This window comes from Natrix helvetica (genome assembly GCF_964273705.1).
Source record: "Natrix helvetica genome assembly, chromosome: W".
Lineage (NCBI taxonomy): Eukaryota > Metazoa > Chordata > Lepidosauria > Squamata > Natricidae > Natrix > Natrix helvetica.
The window spans coordinates 83,130,257-83,147,241 of NC_138555.1; the positions used below are offsets into that span (position 1 = coordinate 83,130,257).

At 48.2% G+C, this 16,985-nt stretch overlaps 2 protein-coding genes across 3 annotated transcripts in view; one reads left to right on the plus strand and one right to left on the minus strand.

Moving 5' to 3' along the window:
• The window catches only part of LOC309400424 (transmembrane 9 superfamily member 1-like), a 17,000-nt gene extending 13,116 nt beyond the window's left edge, over positions 1 to 3,884 (minus strand). Inside the window, exons 1-2 of the mRNA XM_081968904.1 lie at positions 3,615 to 3,884; positions 1,733 to 2,087 (exon numbers count right to left, since the gene is read on the minus strand). Of these exons, the coding sequence (XP_081825030.1) occupies positions 1,733 to 2,047 (315 nt within the window). The 5' untranslated portion in view covers positions 2,048 to 2,087; positions 3,615 to 3,884. The remainder of the gene's footprint in view (positions 1 to 1,732; positions 2,088 to 3,614) is intronic.
• On the plus strand, positions 3,453 to 14,996 carry LOC309400425 (testis-specific serine/threonine-protein kinase 4-like; the record flags this gene model as incomplete). 2 transcript variants are annotated; one of them, XM_081968906.1, is made up of 4 exons in its annotated part: positions 3,453 to 3,489; positions 9,123 to 9,337; positions 12,162 to 12,525; positions 14,712 to 14,996. In XM_081968906.1, the coding sequence occupies 3 exons, from the start codon at positions 9,126 to 9,128 to the stop codon at positions 14,994 to 14,996; spliced, it is 861 nt and encodes a 286-aa protein (XP_081825032.1). The 2 variants fall into 2 exon arrangements, with proteins under 2 accessions (XP_081825032.1, XP_081825031.1); XM_081968905.1 differs by lacking the exon at positions 3,453 to 3,489 and adding an exon at positions 8,533 to 8,739.
• Positions 14,997 to 16,985: the final 1,989 nt, after the last annotated feature.

Sequence of the window (16,985 nt, forward strand, 5' to 3'; positions counted from 1 at the left end):
ACCCAGCTAGCTTTCATACCTGAGGAGAGACTAGAACTCACTTTCTCCTGGTGATTGGCTCAAAGTTACCCAGCTAGCTTTCATACCTGAGGAGAGACTAGAACTCCGAGTCTCCTGGTGATTGGCTCAAAGTTACCCAACTAGCTTTCATACCTGAGGAGACTAGAACTCACTTTCTCCTGGTGATTGGCTCAGTTACCCAGCTAGCTTTCATACCTGAGGAGAGATTAGAACTCCCAGTCTCCTGGTGATTGGCACAGTTACCCAGCTAGCTTTCATACCTGAGGAGAGACTAGAACTCACTTTTCTCCTGGTGATTGGCTCAAAGTTACCCAGCTAGCTTTCATACCTGAGGAGACACTAGAACTCACTTTCTCCTGGTGATTGGCTCAACATTACCCAGCTAGCTTTCATACCTGAGGAGACACTAGAACTCACTTTCTCCTGGTGATTGGCTCAACGTTACCCAGCTAGCTTTCATACCTGAGGAGAGACTAGAACTCACCTTCTCCTGGTGATTGGCTCAAAGTTACCCAGCTAGCTTTCATGCCTAAGGCAGGACTAGAACTCCCCATCTCCTGGTTTGTCGTGTAGTACCTTAACTACTAGACCAAACTAGCTCTAATGTGTCTTATAGTCTGTTAAATTTATACGGGAAATCCTCGAGTTCAGAATATATTGAAATTCCATTGAATTTCCCACAATGGGTTACAATTTGAGGCACTACGAGCTGACCCGATTTGAGAAGCTTTTTTCCCCCCTGTGGTCAGTTAAATAAAGCAAATCATTAAACGAAATCAATGTATTTTTTTGCCCGAAGCCCAGGGGGGGAAAATGTCATAAATCAGAGTCAGATGAGGGCGGAGCACTGCAACCAGTCGTAAAGGCGAGTCAGTTGCCAGGTGCCCGAAAGGCGGTCCTGCCTAAGTCCGTGTGTGTTTGTCTGTCTGTCTGTTTGCAGCGCTCAGAAATCTGGAACTGGGTCATAAGCAGCTTTTTTGGGGGGGGGGGCGGTGCATTGTCACTTCGAGCGGTCACTAAGGAAGTTGGTTGCAAAGCGAGGACCAGCTGTACTGCCCACTCCTTTCATACGAACTTTTAAAAAGCATTTTTCTCCCTTCTTTCCTCTTCTTAAGATTAACAAAATAATCCAAACAAAAATAAGATGGACAAGCCATTCAGCCAGGCCTCGACTTACAACCTTCGTTCAGTGACCGTTCTAAGTCATCGACCAAAGGGACTTACAACTTGGTTTTCACACTTACGACCATCGCAGCATTCCCCACCCCCGGTCAAAATTCAGACGCTTGGCAATGGGTTCCTATTTATGACGGTTCGGGGATCCCCCGTTTTGTGACCAATGTCGACGTGGGAAGGAAGATTCGCTTAACACGCCGTGTTCCTCGCTTCACCACCGCGGCGACTCACTTAACAACGGTGGCCAGGAAAGTCACCAAGCGAGGCAGACCTCACTGAACGCCCGCCTTCCTTAGCTACAGAAAGGCGGGCTCGACGGCGGTCGTACGTCGAGGACTTCCTATAGAGTAGGGGTGTCCAAACTTGGCAACTTTAAGACTTGTGGACTTCAACTCCCAGAATTCCCCAGCCAGCTGGCTGGGGAATTCTGGGAGTTGAAGTCCACAAGTCTTAAAGTTGCCAAGTTTGGACACCCCTGCTATAGAGAAACGGGGGGGAAGGAATCTACTGCCTGGAACTGAGCGAATGGATTTACCTCATCCGGGGAGAGCTTCTTCTGACAAAGGATCTTCTTGTCCACGTTTTGCCGGAAGTGGATCTCGTACATGGATTCGGCCATGCGGTCCCCGTCGAGGACTTCCCCCAGGGTCAGGCTCTTGTGGCGGATGGGGGTTGGCGAGCAGACTGGCAGCTGGTAGTAATGGTAGGTCTCCTGCGGGTTGTGGTAAGGACCCACTTTGTTGACGTAGAGCATGACTTTCGATCCCGGCTCGTAGTGCGTCTCGGAGGCGGTCGCGGCGAGAAAACGAAGGAAAGAGACGAGGAGGGCAAGGAAGGGGTAGGGAGCCATGCTGGGGAGGAGTTGGGATAAGAGGGTAAGGGGGTAAGAGCTGGAAGGACAAAAAAAAAAAAGAGAGGATGGTAATTGGAGCAGTGGGTCTCAAGCTGGTGCACTTTAAGAGGGGTGGAAGTCTCACCCCCTCTTGTTAAAGTCAATAAGAATAGAGCAGGAAGGGACCTTTGAGGTATTGTAGTCCAAACCCCTGAATGGAAGAAGCACGATCCTGTGCAGTCTGTCTGTCTGTCCCTGGTACAGGATGCAAAATTGAGGAACATCCAAGACAGACATCAAAGAAAGAAAGAAAGAAAGAAAGAAAGAAAGAAAGAAAGAAAGGAAGGAAGGAAGGAAGGAAGGAAGGAAGGAAGGAAGGAAGGAAGGAAGGAAGGAAGGAAGGAAGGAAGGAAGGAAGGAAGACAGACAGACAGTATTATTCTATTATAATATTATTATTCTACTATTATTCTATTCTATATTATTCTATATATTATTCTATTACAATATTATTCTACTATTCTTCTATTCTATATTAGTCTATATTATTAGTCCATTATAAAATTATTATTATTCTACTATTCTATTCTATATTAGTCTATATTATTAGTCTACCATATTATTATTCTACTATTCTTCTATTCTATATTAGTCTATATTATTAGTCTATTTTAATATTATTATTCTAATATTCTTCTATTCTATATTAGTCTATATTATTAGTCCATTATAAAATTATTATTATTCTACTATTCTATTCTATATTAGTCTATATTATTAGTCTATTTTAATATTATTATTCTACTATTCTTCTATTCTATATTAGTCTATTATATTATTCTATATTATTATTCTATTATATTCTTCTTCTATTCTATATTATTCTATGTTAGTCTATTATGATATTAATCTCTATTAGTCTATTATAATATTCTATATTATTATTCTACTATAGTTCTATTCTATATTAGTCTATTATAATATTCTATATTATTATTCTATCATAATATTATTCTATTCTGTTAGTCTATTATAATATTCTATATTATTATTCTATCATAATATTATTCTATTATTCTATTCTATATTATTCTAATATTGTTCTATTCTATTCTGTTATTCTATATTAGTCTATTATAATGATTCTATATTAGTCTAATATAATATTCTATATTATTATTCTATCATATTATTCTACTGTTATTCTATTCTATATTATTCTATTCTAATATTATTCTATTCTAATATTATTCTATTATTCTTCTATTCTTCTACTCTATTCTAACTCCAGTTTGGGGGCTTTTCTTTGGCGGGGGAGGGGTGAGGGGGGCTGTGGATGGACCAGCTGCTGCCCTAACATGCCTGTTCCCCTCCCCCTTAATTAAAAAAAAACCCTGGTAGGAGAGCATGAGCTTCACCCTCCCTCCCCTTTTGATCGGCAACAACAACCACCCTGCAAGGTAGGCCAGGCTGCAGGCTGCCAGCTCTCCTTCCTTTTCCCCAAGCTGGGCAGGTTTTTTTTTTTGGGGGGGGGGTTTCTATGCACCAAGCTCCTTCCCCCAAAAGACCCCCCCTCCCCACTCACCTCTAGGGCTGCCTGAGCTTCCTGCAGCCTCTTTCGCCCCTTAAGGGAAAAAAAGGCAAGAAAGGCGAAAGTTCACAAGTGCAGACACCCAAAGCTGCGGTGGGGAAGGGTTGGGGGGGCAGTTGGTCGGAGGGGGCGTCTAAAGCGCTGCCTGATTTTTTAAGCCCCTCTCCGGTCGTCTTTTAAGGGGTCCCCTTTCCAGGATGGCGATGCACCCTTCCTCCGCACCTCCGCTGCGTGGTCCTTAAGAGCGAAGGAGGGCTGAGTAGTGGAGCCGCGCTTCCGAGCCGTCGGGGTCCTTCAGGCGTTCGCCGCGGGCAGCCTTGGCCACGTCCGTCGCTCGCTTCCGCCCTCAGCGGGCCGCGGGGGGCTTCGCTGCCCACACCCGGACGCAGTTCCGGGTTGGGGAAGCGGGAAGGCGGGCCTTCCCTGAGGGAGAGCGGGGACGTCACGACGCTTGTTGCGCTTTGGCCACGCCCACTTCTTAAAGGACAGGCCCACGTTGGCATAGGAGGGGTGGGGAGAAAAAAAGGCGTGAACAGAAAGCAGGGCTCCCCTGAGGTCTTCTAGACGGTTCAGGCAGACGGAAATTCATCAGGGGAAGCTCAATCTGGCCTCTCAACAATAAAATTGCGCTCTTGATTCCTTCCAATATTGTTTTTAATTGCTCCATCCCATAACAGCCGCTTTCCAAACCTGAGCTAAAATGATCATCCTAATAAATATCCAATAAATGATGAATTAATAAATGAATAACAATGAATTATGAAACCGTAGCGCATGTTACATTAAGGCATGTCAATTCATAAGTTGCACATGAAATAAATGATGGAATAACAAGCAGCGCACATCCAAACATAAACCAATTCCCACGGATGAAATAATTAAATCGTAAAAGAACCCTCCTGCGTGCCAAATAAATAATTAAATAATAAACAGGGCGTCTCGGAGAAGTAAATGCCAATGTTGTAAAATAAAGCAGAATCCTACATACTGAGTAATGAAAGGATAAATGAATGATACCTATTCAATAGTGCCTAAAGGTATCATATTGCGTGTGAAATAAATAACGAAAAAAATCGATTAAACTTTAAATAGTGTGGGATTTCCAAGGGCAAACCGATAACGCCAAACGGCTGGAATTTCATCGCGTGACCGTGGGGAAATGCTGCGATGGTCATAAGTGTGAAAACCGGTCGCAAGTCCCTTTTTTCCGTTGCCGTCGTAACTTCAAACAGTTATTAAATGAATGGTGAGGATAACCCGTGTATGCAATAATAGCATAGGGTGCTAATAATAGGGGGGGCATCCCAAAACATCTGGAGCACCACTTCAACCACAGCAGCAGCTGGTTGAAAGAAAGCTCTTTCCAACAGATGAACTGATAAAATCATTGTCTTCATTTAACGACCCCGTAATCCCTTGCAGGGTGGAGTGTTAGCAACTGAATGGAGCTTTGGGTTTACTGGCCCATTGCCTTCCCTGTCGCCAATGGGGAGTTTTGTTCAGCAGATATATTCTCATTGTGCTCAGAGAGACAGAAATATCAGCCTCTACCTAGGATCGAACTCACAGCCCCCATATTGTTAGGCGAGAGCTCCACCTCTAGGCCACTGTACAACTCTCCTAACTGATAAGGTGATTTTGGAAAACTGCAAGAGAAGAAGGAAGACCAACATAGTAGCATGAATTGACTACAAAAAAGGCATTTGACCGTGTAAGATAAGATTGATAATCAAGTGCCTAGGAATAACCGTCGAGACATCAAAAGCTTGGTGCCAAGATCAACAGCACAGCCTAAGACAGAATTGTTGGTCGATATTGATAGATTCGGAGAAATTAATATCAAGAGAGGAATTTTTCCAGGAGACTCACTATCACCGAATATAGAATAACAGAGCATATGTAGTTGAATTAAACATTCTCTTTTCTTCTGAAATTTTTCTTTTCCTGGATTTTATCCAGGTTCAGGGGTGAAATTCAGCAGGTTCTGACAGGTTCTGGAGAACCGGTAGCGGAAATTTTGAGTAGTTCAGACAACTGGCAAATACCACCTCCGGCTGGCCACAGAGTGGGATAGGAATGTAGATTTTGTAGTATCCTTCCCTTGGAGTGGGGAGGGAATGGGGATTTTGCAGTATCCTTCCCCCAGGAGTGGGAAGAGAATGGGGATTTTGCAGTATCCTTTTCCCAGGAGTGGGAAGAGAATGGGGATTTTGCAGTATCCTTCCCCCAGGAGTGGGAAGAGAATGGGGATTTTGCAGTATCCTTCCCCAGGAGTGGGAAGAGAATGGGGATTTTGCAGTATCCTTACCTTGGAGTGGAGTGGGAATAGGGATTTTGCAGTATCCTTCCCCTGGAGTGGGGAGGGAATGGGGATTTTGCAGTATCCTTACCTTGGAGTGGAGTGGGAATAGGGATTTTGCAGTATCCTTCCCCTGGAGTGGGAAGAGAATGGGGATTTTGCAGTATCCTTCCCCTGGAGTGGAGATGGAATGGGGATTTTGCAGTATCCTTCCCCCGGGAGTGGGGAGGGAATGGGGATTTTGCAGTATCCTTCCCCCAGGAGTGGGAAGAGAATGGGGATTTTGCAGTATCCTTTTCCCAGGAGTGGGAAGAGAATGGGGATTTTGCAGTATCCTTCCCCCAGGAGTGGGAAGAGAATGGGGATTTTGCAGTATCCTTCCCCAGGAGTGGGAAGAGAATGGGGATTTTGCAGTATCCTTACCTTGGAGTGGGGAGGGAATGGGGATTTTGCAGTATCCTTCCCCTGGAGTGGGGAGGGAATGGGGATTTTGCAGTATCCTTACCTTGGAGTGGAGTGGGAATAGGGATTTTGCAGTATCCTTCCCCTGGAGTGGGAAGAGAATGGGGATTTTGCAGTATCCTTCCCCCAGGAGTGGGGAGGGAATGGGGATTTTGCAGTATCCTTCCCCCAGGAGTGGGGAGGGAATGGGGATTTTGCAGTATCCTTCCCCCAGGAGTGGGGAGGGAATGGGGATTTTGCAGTATCCTTCCCCCAGGAGTGGGAAGAGGATGGGGATTTTGCAGTATCCTTCCCCTGGAGTGGGGAGGGAATGGGGATTTTGCAGTATCCTTCCCCTGCCTCGCCCTCCAACCCACCGGTAGTAAAAAATATATACGTGAATTTGTTTGTTTATTTATTTGTTTATTTGGATTTATATGCTGCCCTTCTCCCAAAGGACTCAGGGCGGCGTACATTAAAAAAAATATTACAAAAGTTAAAAAAGGAAATTAAATAAAGTATCCAAAAACCAACCCAATTAATATTAACAATAAAAATTAGGTTAAAATTAACAATTAAATTAAATCATTTATTTCATTCTGTTCAGGCCAGGCCGGCTTGCTAGAAAACCCAACTTTTTAGGGAATTTCACCACTGGGCGGGTTGCTGACCCCTTTTCTAATCCAACCCGCCTGCTTGAGCAGAAGACAAGGCAAATGGCTTTCTGGTCTCTTCTTAAAGGCCTCCAGTAATGGAGAACTCGCAATGTCTGGTGGTAGTCAGTTCCACCGGTTAATTGTTCCCACTGCCAGGAAATTTCTCCTCCTTCCTAGGACGGTTTTCTCCTTGATTATTTCCCATTCATTGTTTCTTATCCTGCTTTCTGGAGCCTTGGAAAATAGGTTGGACTTCTTTGCGGGAGCGGGAGGCTAAAGCAAAAGAAGAAAAAGTACGCGGCGCTAGGAGGGGAGTCTTTGGTGGGGGAACTGAACTTCCGGTCCGCTCCAGAATTGAACAGGGGGCTTCTGGTTAGGACCTTAGTGGCTTTTTGAGTGTTTAAGGTTGCCAACATTGGTCTAGTGTGATGAAAGTAAGATTTAGGGGAGGCATGAGAGCAGTGTCCCCGTATCACAGGGGCTACCCCAAAGAAGAGGGAGCCAAGCTATTCTCCCAAACCCCTGAAGGCAGGACAAGAAGCCACGGATGGAAACTGATCAAGGAGAGAAGCCACCTGGAACCGAGGAGACATTTTCGGAGAGAACAATGTAATCATTGGAACAGCTTGCCACCTGAAGCCGTGGCTTTCTCCATCACTGAAGGTTTGGAAGGAGGACAGCCATTCGTCCAGAAGGATCTTCTTCCTGAGCAAGGGGTTGGACTAGAAGACCTCCAAGGTCCCTTCCACCTCTTATTATTCGGAAGGCTTACTGAATTGTGCGGACACCAAACTGCACGAAAAGGCCAAACGAAGGCCAGAAAAGAGAAGCGGCATTCTGGGAGTTGAAGTCAAACCCATCTTTCACGATGCTAAGGTTGGAGGACAGAATTGCCATGGAAAGCCAGGTTTAAACTGGGGGGTCGGCGTCCCTCCTTCCATTGATCTCTTTCCTTCTTAGACTCGGTGGAATATACTCCAAGGTTGGAGGACAATGCTGTCATTTCTAGAAGGTTCTCTATGGTAACCGGAATCCCACTAGCCAATCGGGGTTGACAGAAGGCTTCAACCTGGCTATGGCATCATCAAGAATCTTGGTGGGATCCAATCCAGGTGATTCCGGTCAAGCCTTCAGGTCTTGCAGGTGGCAACCGGTTATCCCTCTGATAGTGTCAAAGGGAAGGCCTCCTTTGTGGGTGCTCCTATCCTAGGCCCAATAGGGTGAAGAGAAGTAGATCCCGACAGTGGATCCCCACCGCCACCCGATCGTCTCTGAACCAAACACAAGTTCCTCTGCCAGATCTTTGAGGAGAGGAACCCGCCGCGGGGGGAATGGTGTGCCCTTTCTATAGACATTTCTTGAGATTTCCCGTCTAGGATCCAACAAGACGTCGTCCACTCAACCGCCCCCGGTGGCGGGCCCTTCTGCCCCACCTCTGAAGTCTTCCCAAGAGCCGAAATCGAATCGGCCGACTCCTGGAAGGAGAGCGCCCTCCCCGGGGAAGGAGCTTTCCGCCATGGTGGAACACTCGACTTCCACGCCGTACGTCTCGGTGATGGACCAGTATGGCTACCAAATCGGCAAAGCCATCGGGCACGGCTCCTACGGGACCGTCTACGAAGCTTACTTCTCCAAGCAGAAGTCCATGGTGGCCATTAAGATCATCTCCAAGAAGAAGGCCTCGGAGGATTATCTCACGAAATTCTTACCCCGGGAAATACAGGTCATTCTCGGCATGGGTGTGGGTCGGAGGTGGGTTCCTTCCGGTACGGTACGGTACGACAGAAGAGGTAGTAAAAATCTGGCGTGCCGGACAGGACCGGTAGTATTGATGGCCTGGCCACGCCCCGAACCTGTTCTCCTGTAAGAAGCTTCGCCAGAAGCTTTTTTTTTTTTTTTTAAGTGTATTTCCCTGTCGGTTCAGGTAAGGGGAAAAAATCCACGCTAAGGCTTATTTTGAGGATAGGTCTTGTTTTCAGGTATCGTTATTTAGTTTTTAAAGATATTTGACTTTTCCCGCAGTGGAAGAACAGGGCACGTAAGGGGAGATGGGTCAGGGCGTGATTCGAAACCCCACCCACCCCCGTGCCGTCTCTCCTTTTCCAGGTGATGAAGAGCCTCCGCCATAAATACGTCATCAGTTTCTACCAGGCCATCGAGACCACCTCCCGCCATTACATCATCATGGAGTTGGCACCAAGCGGCGATGTCTTAGAATGGATCCAGAAGTCCGGGGCCTGTTCGGAAGCGCTGGCTGGCAAGTGGTTCTCCCAGCTGACCCTGGGCATCGCCTACCTGCACGGCAAGGCCATCGTGCATCGGTGAGAGGGATTGGGGGAGGGAGGGGGAGATAAATGCTTCCTTCGGGTTTCTAAACTGGCCGGCTTTCGAACTGAGGGCCGGAATCGGGATCTCGACCGATACATGTTGTTCGGGAGGGGAGTGAAAGTTCTACTTTGAGCTCAGGAATCAAACCCCAAACTGCCTCTCTTTCATTTCCATAGTTGGCAATCTTTCCCAACCTTGGGAAGTTTGTGGGTGAAACTTCCCTCTTTCTTTCTTTCCTTCCTTCCTTCCTTCCTTCCTTCCTTCCTTCCTTCCTTCCTTCCTTCCTTCCTTCCTTCCCTCCCTCCCTCCCTGTTTTCTTTCCACTTTTCTGCCTTCCTGCCCTTCCTTCCGTCTTTCGGACTTCCTCACTACCACTGCCCCTCACTCCATTGTTCCTCCTCCCTCTCTCCATCTCACCATCCCTTCTTCCCTACCTTCCTTTCTTCCTTCCTTCCACCCACCATCCCTCGCTCTCTTTCTTACTTACTTCCCTCCCTCCCTTCCACTCTCCCTTCTTTCCTTTCTGTATGCTCTCTTACTTCCTCCCTTTCTTTCCTTCCTTCCGTTTTCCTCCCTACCGCTGTCCCTCCCTCTTTTCCTTGTTCCTCCCTCCCATCCCTTCTTTCCTCCTTCCCTCCCTTTCTTCCTTCCGTCCACCCTCCCTCCTTCTTCCTTCATCTTTTCTTACTTCCCTCCCTCCCTCCCTTCCTTCCACCCCCCCTTCTTTCCTTTCTTTTCTATCTTCCTCCCTCCCTCCCTTTCCTTCCTTCCGTCTTCCTCCCTACCACCATCCCTCCCTTCTTCCCTTGTTCCTCCCTCCCATCCCTTCTTTCCTCTTTTTCTCCTTCCCTCTCCTTTCTTCCTTCCTCCCTTCCTTCCCTCATTTCCTTTTCTATCTTCCTTCCTTCCTTTCTTTCTGTCCTCCTGTCTTCCTCCCTACCACTGTACCTCGCTCTCCCTTGTTCCTCCCTCCTTCCCTGACACCATCCGTTCTTTCCTTCCTCTTTTCTTTCTTCTCCTTCCTCCATCCCTTCTTTCCTTTCTCTTTTCTATCTTCCTTCCTTCCCTCCCTCCCTTTTTTCCTTCTATCCATCCTCCCTCCCACCATCCATTCTTTCCTTCCTCTTTTATAGCGTTTTCCCCCTCCTTCTTTCCTCTCCTTTCTCCTTCCCTCTCTCCCCGAGTTCTTTAGAAATGGAGGGCTACCTTTATTGGAAAATGGGTGATACAAGGTAGTCCCTGACTTACAACAATCCATTTAATGACCATTCAAAGTTACATCGGCATTGGAAAAAGCAATTTATGACCATTTTTCACACTTACGACTGTTGCAGCCTCTCCATGGCCACGTGGTCAAAATTCAAACACTTCTCAACTGACTCGTATTTATGATGGTTGAGTGTCTCTTTTTGCAACCTTCTGACCAGCAAAGTCAATGGGGAATCCGGATTCATTTAACAACCGTGTGATTGACTTAACTGCCGTGATTCACTTAACAACTGGGGCAAGAAATGTCGTCAAACGGGGCAAAGCTCACTTCACAACTGTCTCCCTTAGCCACAGAAATGCGGTCATAAGTGGAGGACTACCTATACATCGCGCAACTCTGCCCACCTTCAGAAAAATTACGACCACGACGGAGCCCCAGATTTCTGTTTGCTAAGGGAGACGGTTGTTAAGTGAAAGTTTTGCCCCCTTTTACATCCTTTCCGCCATGGTTGTTAAGTGAATCCCTGAAGTTTTTAAACTTGGTCACATGGTTGTTAAGCGAATCCGGATCCCCCCCCCTGGTTAGAAGGTCACAAAAATGTCCACGCCACCCCCGGGACACGGGGACCGTCACAAATACGGATCAATCGCCAAGCGTCCGGATTCGGATGATGTGACCACGAAGATGCGGACACGGTGGTAAGTGTGAACAACCGTCATCAAAAGTCCCTTTTTTTCAGTGCCATCGTAACTTCCAAAGGTCCCCGTCATAAGTCGAGGACTGCGCGCGGCAGGATTGGGATGGCCGTGTCCTGACCTAGGCTTCCCCAACAGCACGAAGCTGAGTCCTCATCCCGCTAAACCCCTTTAGATAGTTCACAATTACCGACCTTGATGAGGCTTGGAGAGTTGGCCAGGCCGATCTCTTTCAGACGCCGCAATACTTGGCAAGAATGCAGGAATGAACTAATGGCCTCCTGCAAACTCCACTCCCCTGGCGCTCCTCTTTTATTCCCTCTGGGAGAAACCATTCACCATCCACTAGTGGTGGGTTGCTAACAGTTCGGCCCGGTTCAGCCAAACCAATAGTGGTTTGGTGACCTGGATGTTTGGAACTGACAGCGACCCAGGCCTTCCACGCCCCCGAGCCGGGCCGAACTGGTGGCGCCATCTTGTTTTTGGCTTCTGCGCATGCACAGAACATTTTTTATTGAAGTGCACATGCGCGCTGGGTCATGAGTAGTGTCTGCCGGAACTCATCCCTGCCATTCATCTGTGGCCTTACTCCCAAGTCGACCCTTGTTCCTTTAGCTGTTCCCGTCGTCTGGCAACTCTGCGCATGCAGGGAACAGGCTCCAGCTGTTCTTCTGCCTCACTGATGTCCGACTCCGAAGGCAGCTGATAACTGTCAGACGGCCCTGGCCCCCTCTCTGCCTCCGACACAGAGCCCTCCTCAGAGCCTTCCCCAGACTCCAGGACTGGCCCAGGTTCCTTCTCCAACCCGCTCATTGTCCGAATCTGCGGCCAGCTCCACTGGTCGCTGGCGGGCCACGCCAGGTTAGTTGTGTGGGTGGCCTTGGCTTCACTTCTTCTTTCTCGGCCCGGCAGGGATTTGAAGCTGGAGAACCTGTTGTTGGACAAGCGGGAGAACATCAAGATCTCGGATTTCGGCTTCTCCAAGATGGTGGCCCCCCAGACGCAGCCCCCGCCCACCCCGTCGTACCGCATGATGAGCTGTTTCTCCCACCTCAGCCAGACCTACTGCGGCAGCTTCGCCTACGCCTGCCCGGAGATCCTGCTGGGCCTTCCCTACAACCCCTTCCTCTCCGACACCTGGAGCATGGGGGTCATCCTTTACACCTTGGTGGTGGCCCACCTGCCCTTCGACGACACCAACCTCAAGAAGCTGCTGCGGGAGACCCAGAAGGAGGTCAACTTCCCCAGCCACGTCCAGATCAACGACGAGATTAAGGTGAGGGGGGGAAGCCCTAACCCTCTGGGCCTTGCTGGCTGGGGATGATGGGGCCTACAGTACCGACCAAATTGGGGGTTTCTCCAGCTTCGCAGGCTGCGGATGTGTGGAGTTCCATCCCTTTCTCCCTCTTCCTTCCTTTCTCCCTCTCTTCCATTCTCTTTCCCTTTTCCTTCCTTCCCTCCCTCCTCCCTCCCCGTACTGCCTTCTCTCCTACTACTCTTTCATTCCTTTCTCTTCCTTCTTTCTTTCTTCCATCTCTCCTTCCTGTCCCTCCTTCCTTCTTCTTCCTTCCCTCCCTCATTCTCCTTCTCTCCCACTTCTCCTTTGTTCCTCCCTTTCTCCCTCCTCCCTCTTTCCGTTTCCTGCCATTCCTGCTCTCACTCCCCTTCCACTATTCCTTAATTCCAAAATCCTTCCTTTCTTCCTCCCTCTTTTCATCTTTCTTCTCTCCTCCCTCCCTTCCCTTGTCATTCTCCTTTCTTCTCCCACTTCCCTCTCTCCCTCACTGTCTCTCCCACTTCCTTTGTTCCTTCCTCCCCCTTCCTCTTCTTCCCTTTTCCTTCCTTCCCTCCCTCCTCACTCACTCCTTCCTTCTCTCCCACTACTTCTTCTTTTCTTCCTCCCTCCTTCGATCATCCCACCCTCTTCTCCATTCCTTCCGTCCCTCCTCTCTTATTCTCATTTCCTTCCCTCCCTTCCTTCCCTCCCTCCTTTTCTATCCTTCTTTCTCCTTCCTTCCTTCCTTCCTTCCTTCCTTCCTTCCTTCCTTCCTTCCTTCCTTCCTTCCTTCCTTCCTTCCTTCCTTCCTTCCTTCCTTATTTCTTCCCTCCCTCCCTTCGTTCCTTTCTCCTCCTTCCTCCCTCCCTCCTCCCTCCCTTTCTTTCCTTCCCTCATCATTCTTCCCCTCACTTTGTCTCTCCCGCTTCCTTTGTTCCTTCCTCCCTTCCTCTTCCTCCCCGTCCCTCTTTTCCCTTTCCTTCCTTCCCTCCCTTCTCACTCACTCCCCACCCTTCTCTCCCACTACTCATTCATTCCTTTCTTCCTCCCTCCTTCGTTCATCCCTCCCTCTTCTCCCTTCCTTCCATTCCTCGTCCCTTATTCTCCTTCCTTTCCTTCCTTCTCTCCTTTTCTCTTCCTTCTTTCTCCTTCCTTCCCTCTATTTCTTCCCTCCCTCCCTTCTTTCCTTCCTTCTCATTCCTATCTACTTCCTTTCTTCTCCTCATTCCTTCCTTCCCTTCCCTTCCTTTCTGTTTTTTTTAGCATCTCTCCACTCGTCCATCCATCCCCATCGCCTTCCATCCCTCACAGCTGTCTTTCTCCTCAGTCCCCTCTCTCTTTCATTCATCCCATTCTTCTTTTGCTTCCAGAAGCCTTCTTTTAACTTTGGCAGATTTGGGTGGGGTGGGGGGTTCTAAGCCACTTAGAAAATCGACTGTCTAGCAGGGCTGAGTCTTGCTCTCTTCCCAGGCAGAGTAGTAGGGGGCAGGGGGAGGTTGTCTAGACATCATTAGAACCTTTGGAGAAGAGATTGGACTGCCATCTGTCAGAAATGGTGTAGGGTCCCCTCCTTGGGTGGGGTGTAGGTGTTGGACTAGATGCTCTACAAGGTCCCTTCCAACTCTTGTTATTCTGTTATTAACTCGCCATGGCCAACTCGCCGCTGGACAACAAGAGTTACACAAATATCAAGAAAGGGTGGAATAGCATCGTGAAAGAAAGATGGCCAAAAGAGAGCCAAAAACGAAAATGCAAATGACAAAAATTAAAATATTTTTATTATTGCTATTCTAAATATATAAAAACGTCTGTGTGTATGTTCCAGCATAACTCTGGAACGCCTGGGGCAATCTCAACCAAACTTGGTACACAGATGGCTTGCCCTCTGGAAACAAATATTGTGGGGGTAAGGCAGCCCTAAAACCCCTCGGGGTGTGTGTTCTGTTAAGATACAGCCTGTTGTGCCTTAAAACGGCTCCTACTGTACTGCTGTAAAATGGCTTCTACTGTGCAGTGCAGTGGAGTTGCCATGGCAACGGTTTCACAATACTCCGCAAGGGGGAAAATCCAACATTAGGAATGACATTCGGTCCGGATATTTCCCCCCTATAAATAAATAAATAAATACCCGAGCCACACCGGTTTATCGGCTAGTTTCAAATCAATATAAATCCATCTCCTTCCAGGATTTGATCCGTCGCATCCTGCGCCCGGCCTCGAAACGGCTGAACATCTTGGAGATCCTGAAGGTCTCGTGGGTGCTGAAGTTCTTGGCGGAGAAGCCCACCTCCGAATTGAAGGCCCTGGAAGCCATCTGCGGACCCCGCACGCCGGAGGCGGGAAAAAGCACCCTCACGCCCAACACCAAATCGAAGTCCCTCACTTTTGTGCCGGATAAAAAAAAAGCCGCCAGCCGGACTCGGAGCACGGGGCAGATAAAGCCGTCTAAAAACGTGGAAAAAAGCAGCTGAGTAGTCTATTAAAAACAAAAAACAAAAAAACGAGGGACCTTACCATTTTGCGTCTGGCCGTTGCGCTGAGCTGCTGGATTTCTAACTGCGGGGACATGGCCATTTATGTCCTGAGGAAGGCAAGGGTGGGGGCTTTTCAAAAGGGAGAGGGGGGGGGAAGAATGGACCTGTATTCGTCCCTATAGAGGGGGGGGGTCTCTTTGGGAATTCGTCTGTTTGCTACAGGTAGCCTTCGACTTTACGGCGTTTTATTTAGTGACCGTTTGAAGCGGCACCGGCACCGAGAGAAGCGACGCAGGGCCACGTTTCACCCTTACGACCTTTCTGGCATCCCCAAGGGTCGTGTGATAAAAATTCAGATGCTTGGCAACTGACTGGTGCAGGATCCTGGACAGAGCTGATATTCAGCTGGTTTGTACTGGTTTGCAGAAATTGCGGGCGGAAATTACGGTAGACCTGCCCCCGGCTCTATGCCGTCGTATTTAGGCTGGGCGCATGGGTGGAAGGAGAGCGCGCGAGCAAAGCGCATGTGGGGAAGGCCGGGTACATGCGCGGAATGTGGTGCGCGCGCCTTCAAAGCAGGCCCGCGCGGGGCGAAGCGGTAGTAAAAAAATGTGAAACCCGCTGCTGATCCCAGAGTCACAGGATTTCCCCTTCGTGACCCTCTGACAAGGAAACTTAGCAACTGACTCATGTTTACGACGGCTGCAGTGTCCTGGAGTCATTTGATTCCCCCCTTTGCGACCGGACGAGCAAACATAGCAGCCGACTCATGTTTATGACAGCTGCAATGTCCTGGAGTCATGTGATCCCATAGTGTGACCTTCTGACATGCAAACGGAGCAACTGATTCATGTTTATGACGGCTGCGGGGTCCTGGAGTCATGCCATCCCCTTTTGCGACCTTCTGACAAAGCCAAGTGGGTGGGGAAAGTCACGTTTCCCTTAACAACCGTGTTCCTAACTTAACAACTGTGGTGATCCACTTAACAACGGGGGCAAGAAAGGTTGCAAGAAGGGGCAAAACTCACTTCGCAGAATGCCTCTCTTAGCCACAGAAATTTGAGGCTCTGTGAACTTCAACTCCCAGGATTCCCCAATCAGCTTGGAATTCTGGGAATTGAAGTCTAGCGCTGGGGATGTCAGCTAGTTTGGGTAATGAAATGTCTGGAACATAACAACCAAGCTTAGAGGGCACCAAGTCTATCTCTCTTAAGCATGGAATCCTGGGAGTTGAAGTTCACAAAAGCATGGAATCCTGGGAGTTGAAGTTCACAAAAGCATGGAATCCTGGGAGTTGAAGTTCACAAAAGCATGGAATCCTGGGAGTTGAAGTTCACAAAAGCATGGAATCCTGGGAGTTGAAGTCTATGCATCTTAAAGGGGCCAAGGCTGAAAAACCCTGGGATAAATGCTTCATCAATTGAAGTCCACAGATCTTAAGATCTGGAATCCTGGGAGAAGCACAGAAGCATGGGATTCTGGGAGTTGAAGCTCACCTGTCTTAAGCAGGTAGAACCCTGGGAGTTGAAGTTCACAGAAGCATGGAATTCTGGGAATTGAAGTTCACCTCTTAAACCTAGAATCCTGGGAGGTGAAATCCACATAAAACATGGAATCTTAAACTTAAGACTCCTGGGAGGTAAAATCCACATAAAACACAGAATTCCGGGAATTGAAGTTCACCTCTTAAACTTAAGACTTCTGGGAGGTGAAATCTACATAAAGCATGGAATTCTGGGAGTTGAAGTTCATTGTCTTAAGCAGGTAGAACCCTGGGAGTTGAAGTTCACAGAAGCATTGAATTCTGGGAATTGAAGTTCACCTCTTAAACATAGACTCCTGGGAGGTGATATCCACATAAAACATGGAATTCTGGGAGTTTAAGCTCACCTGCCTTAAGCAGGTAGAACCCTGGGAGTTGAAGTTCACAGAAGCATGGAATTCTGGGAGTTGAAGCTCACCTGCCTTAAGCAGATAGAACCCTGG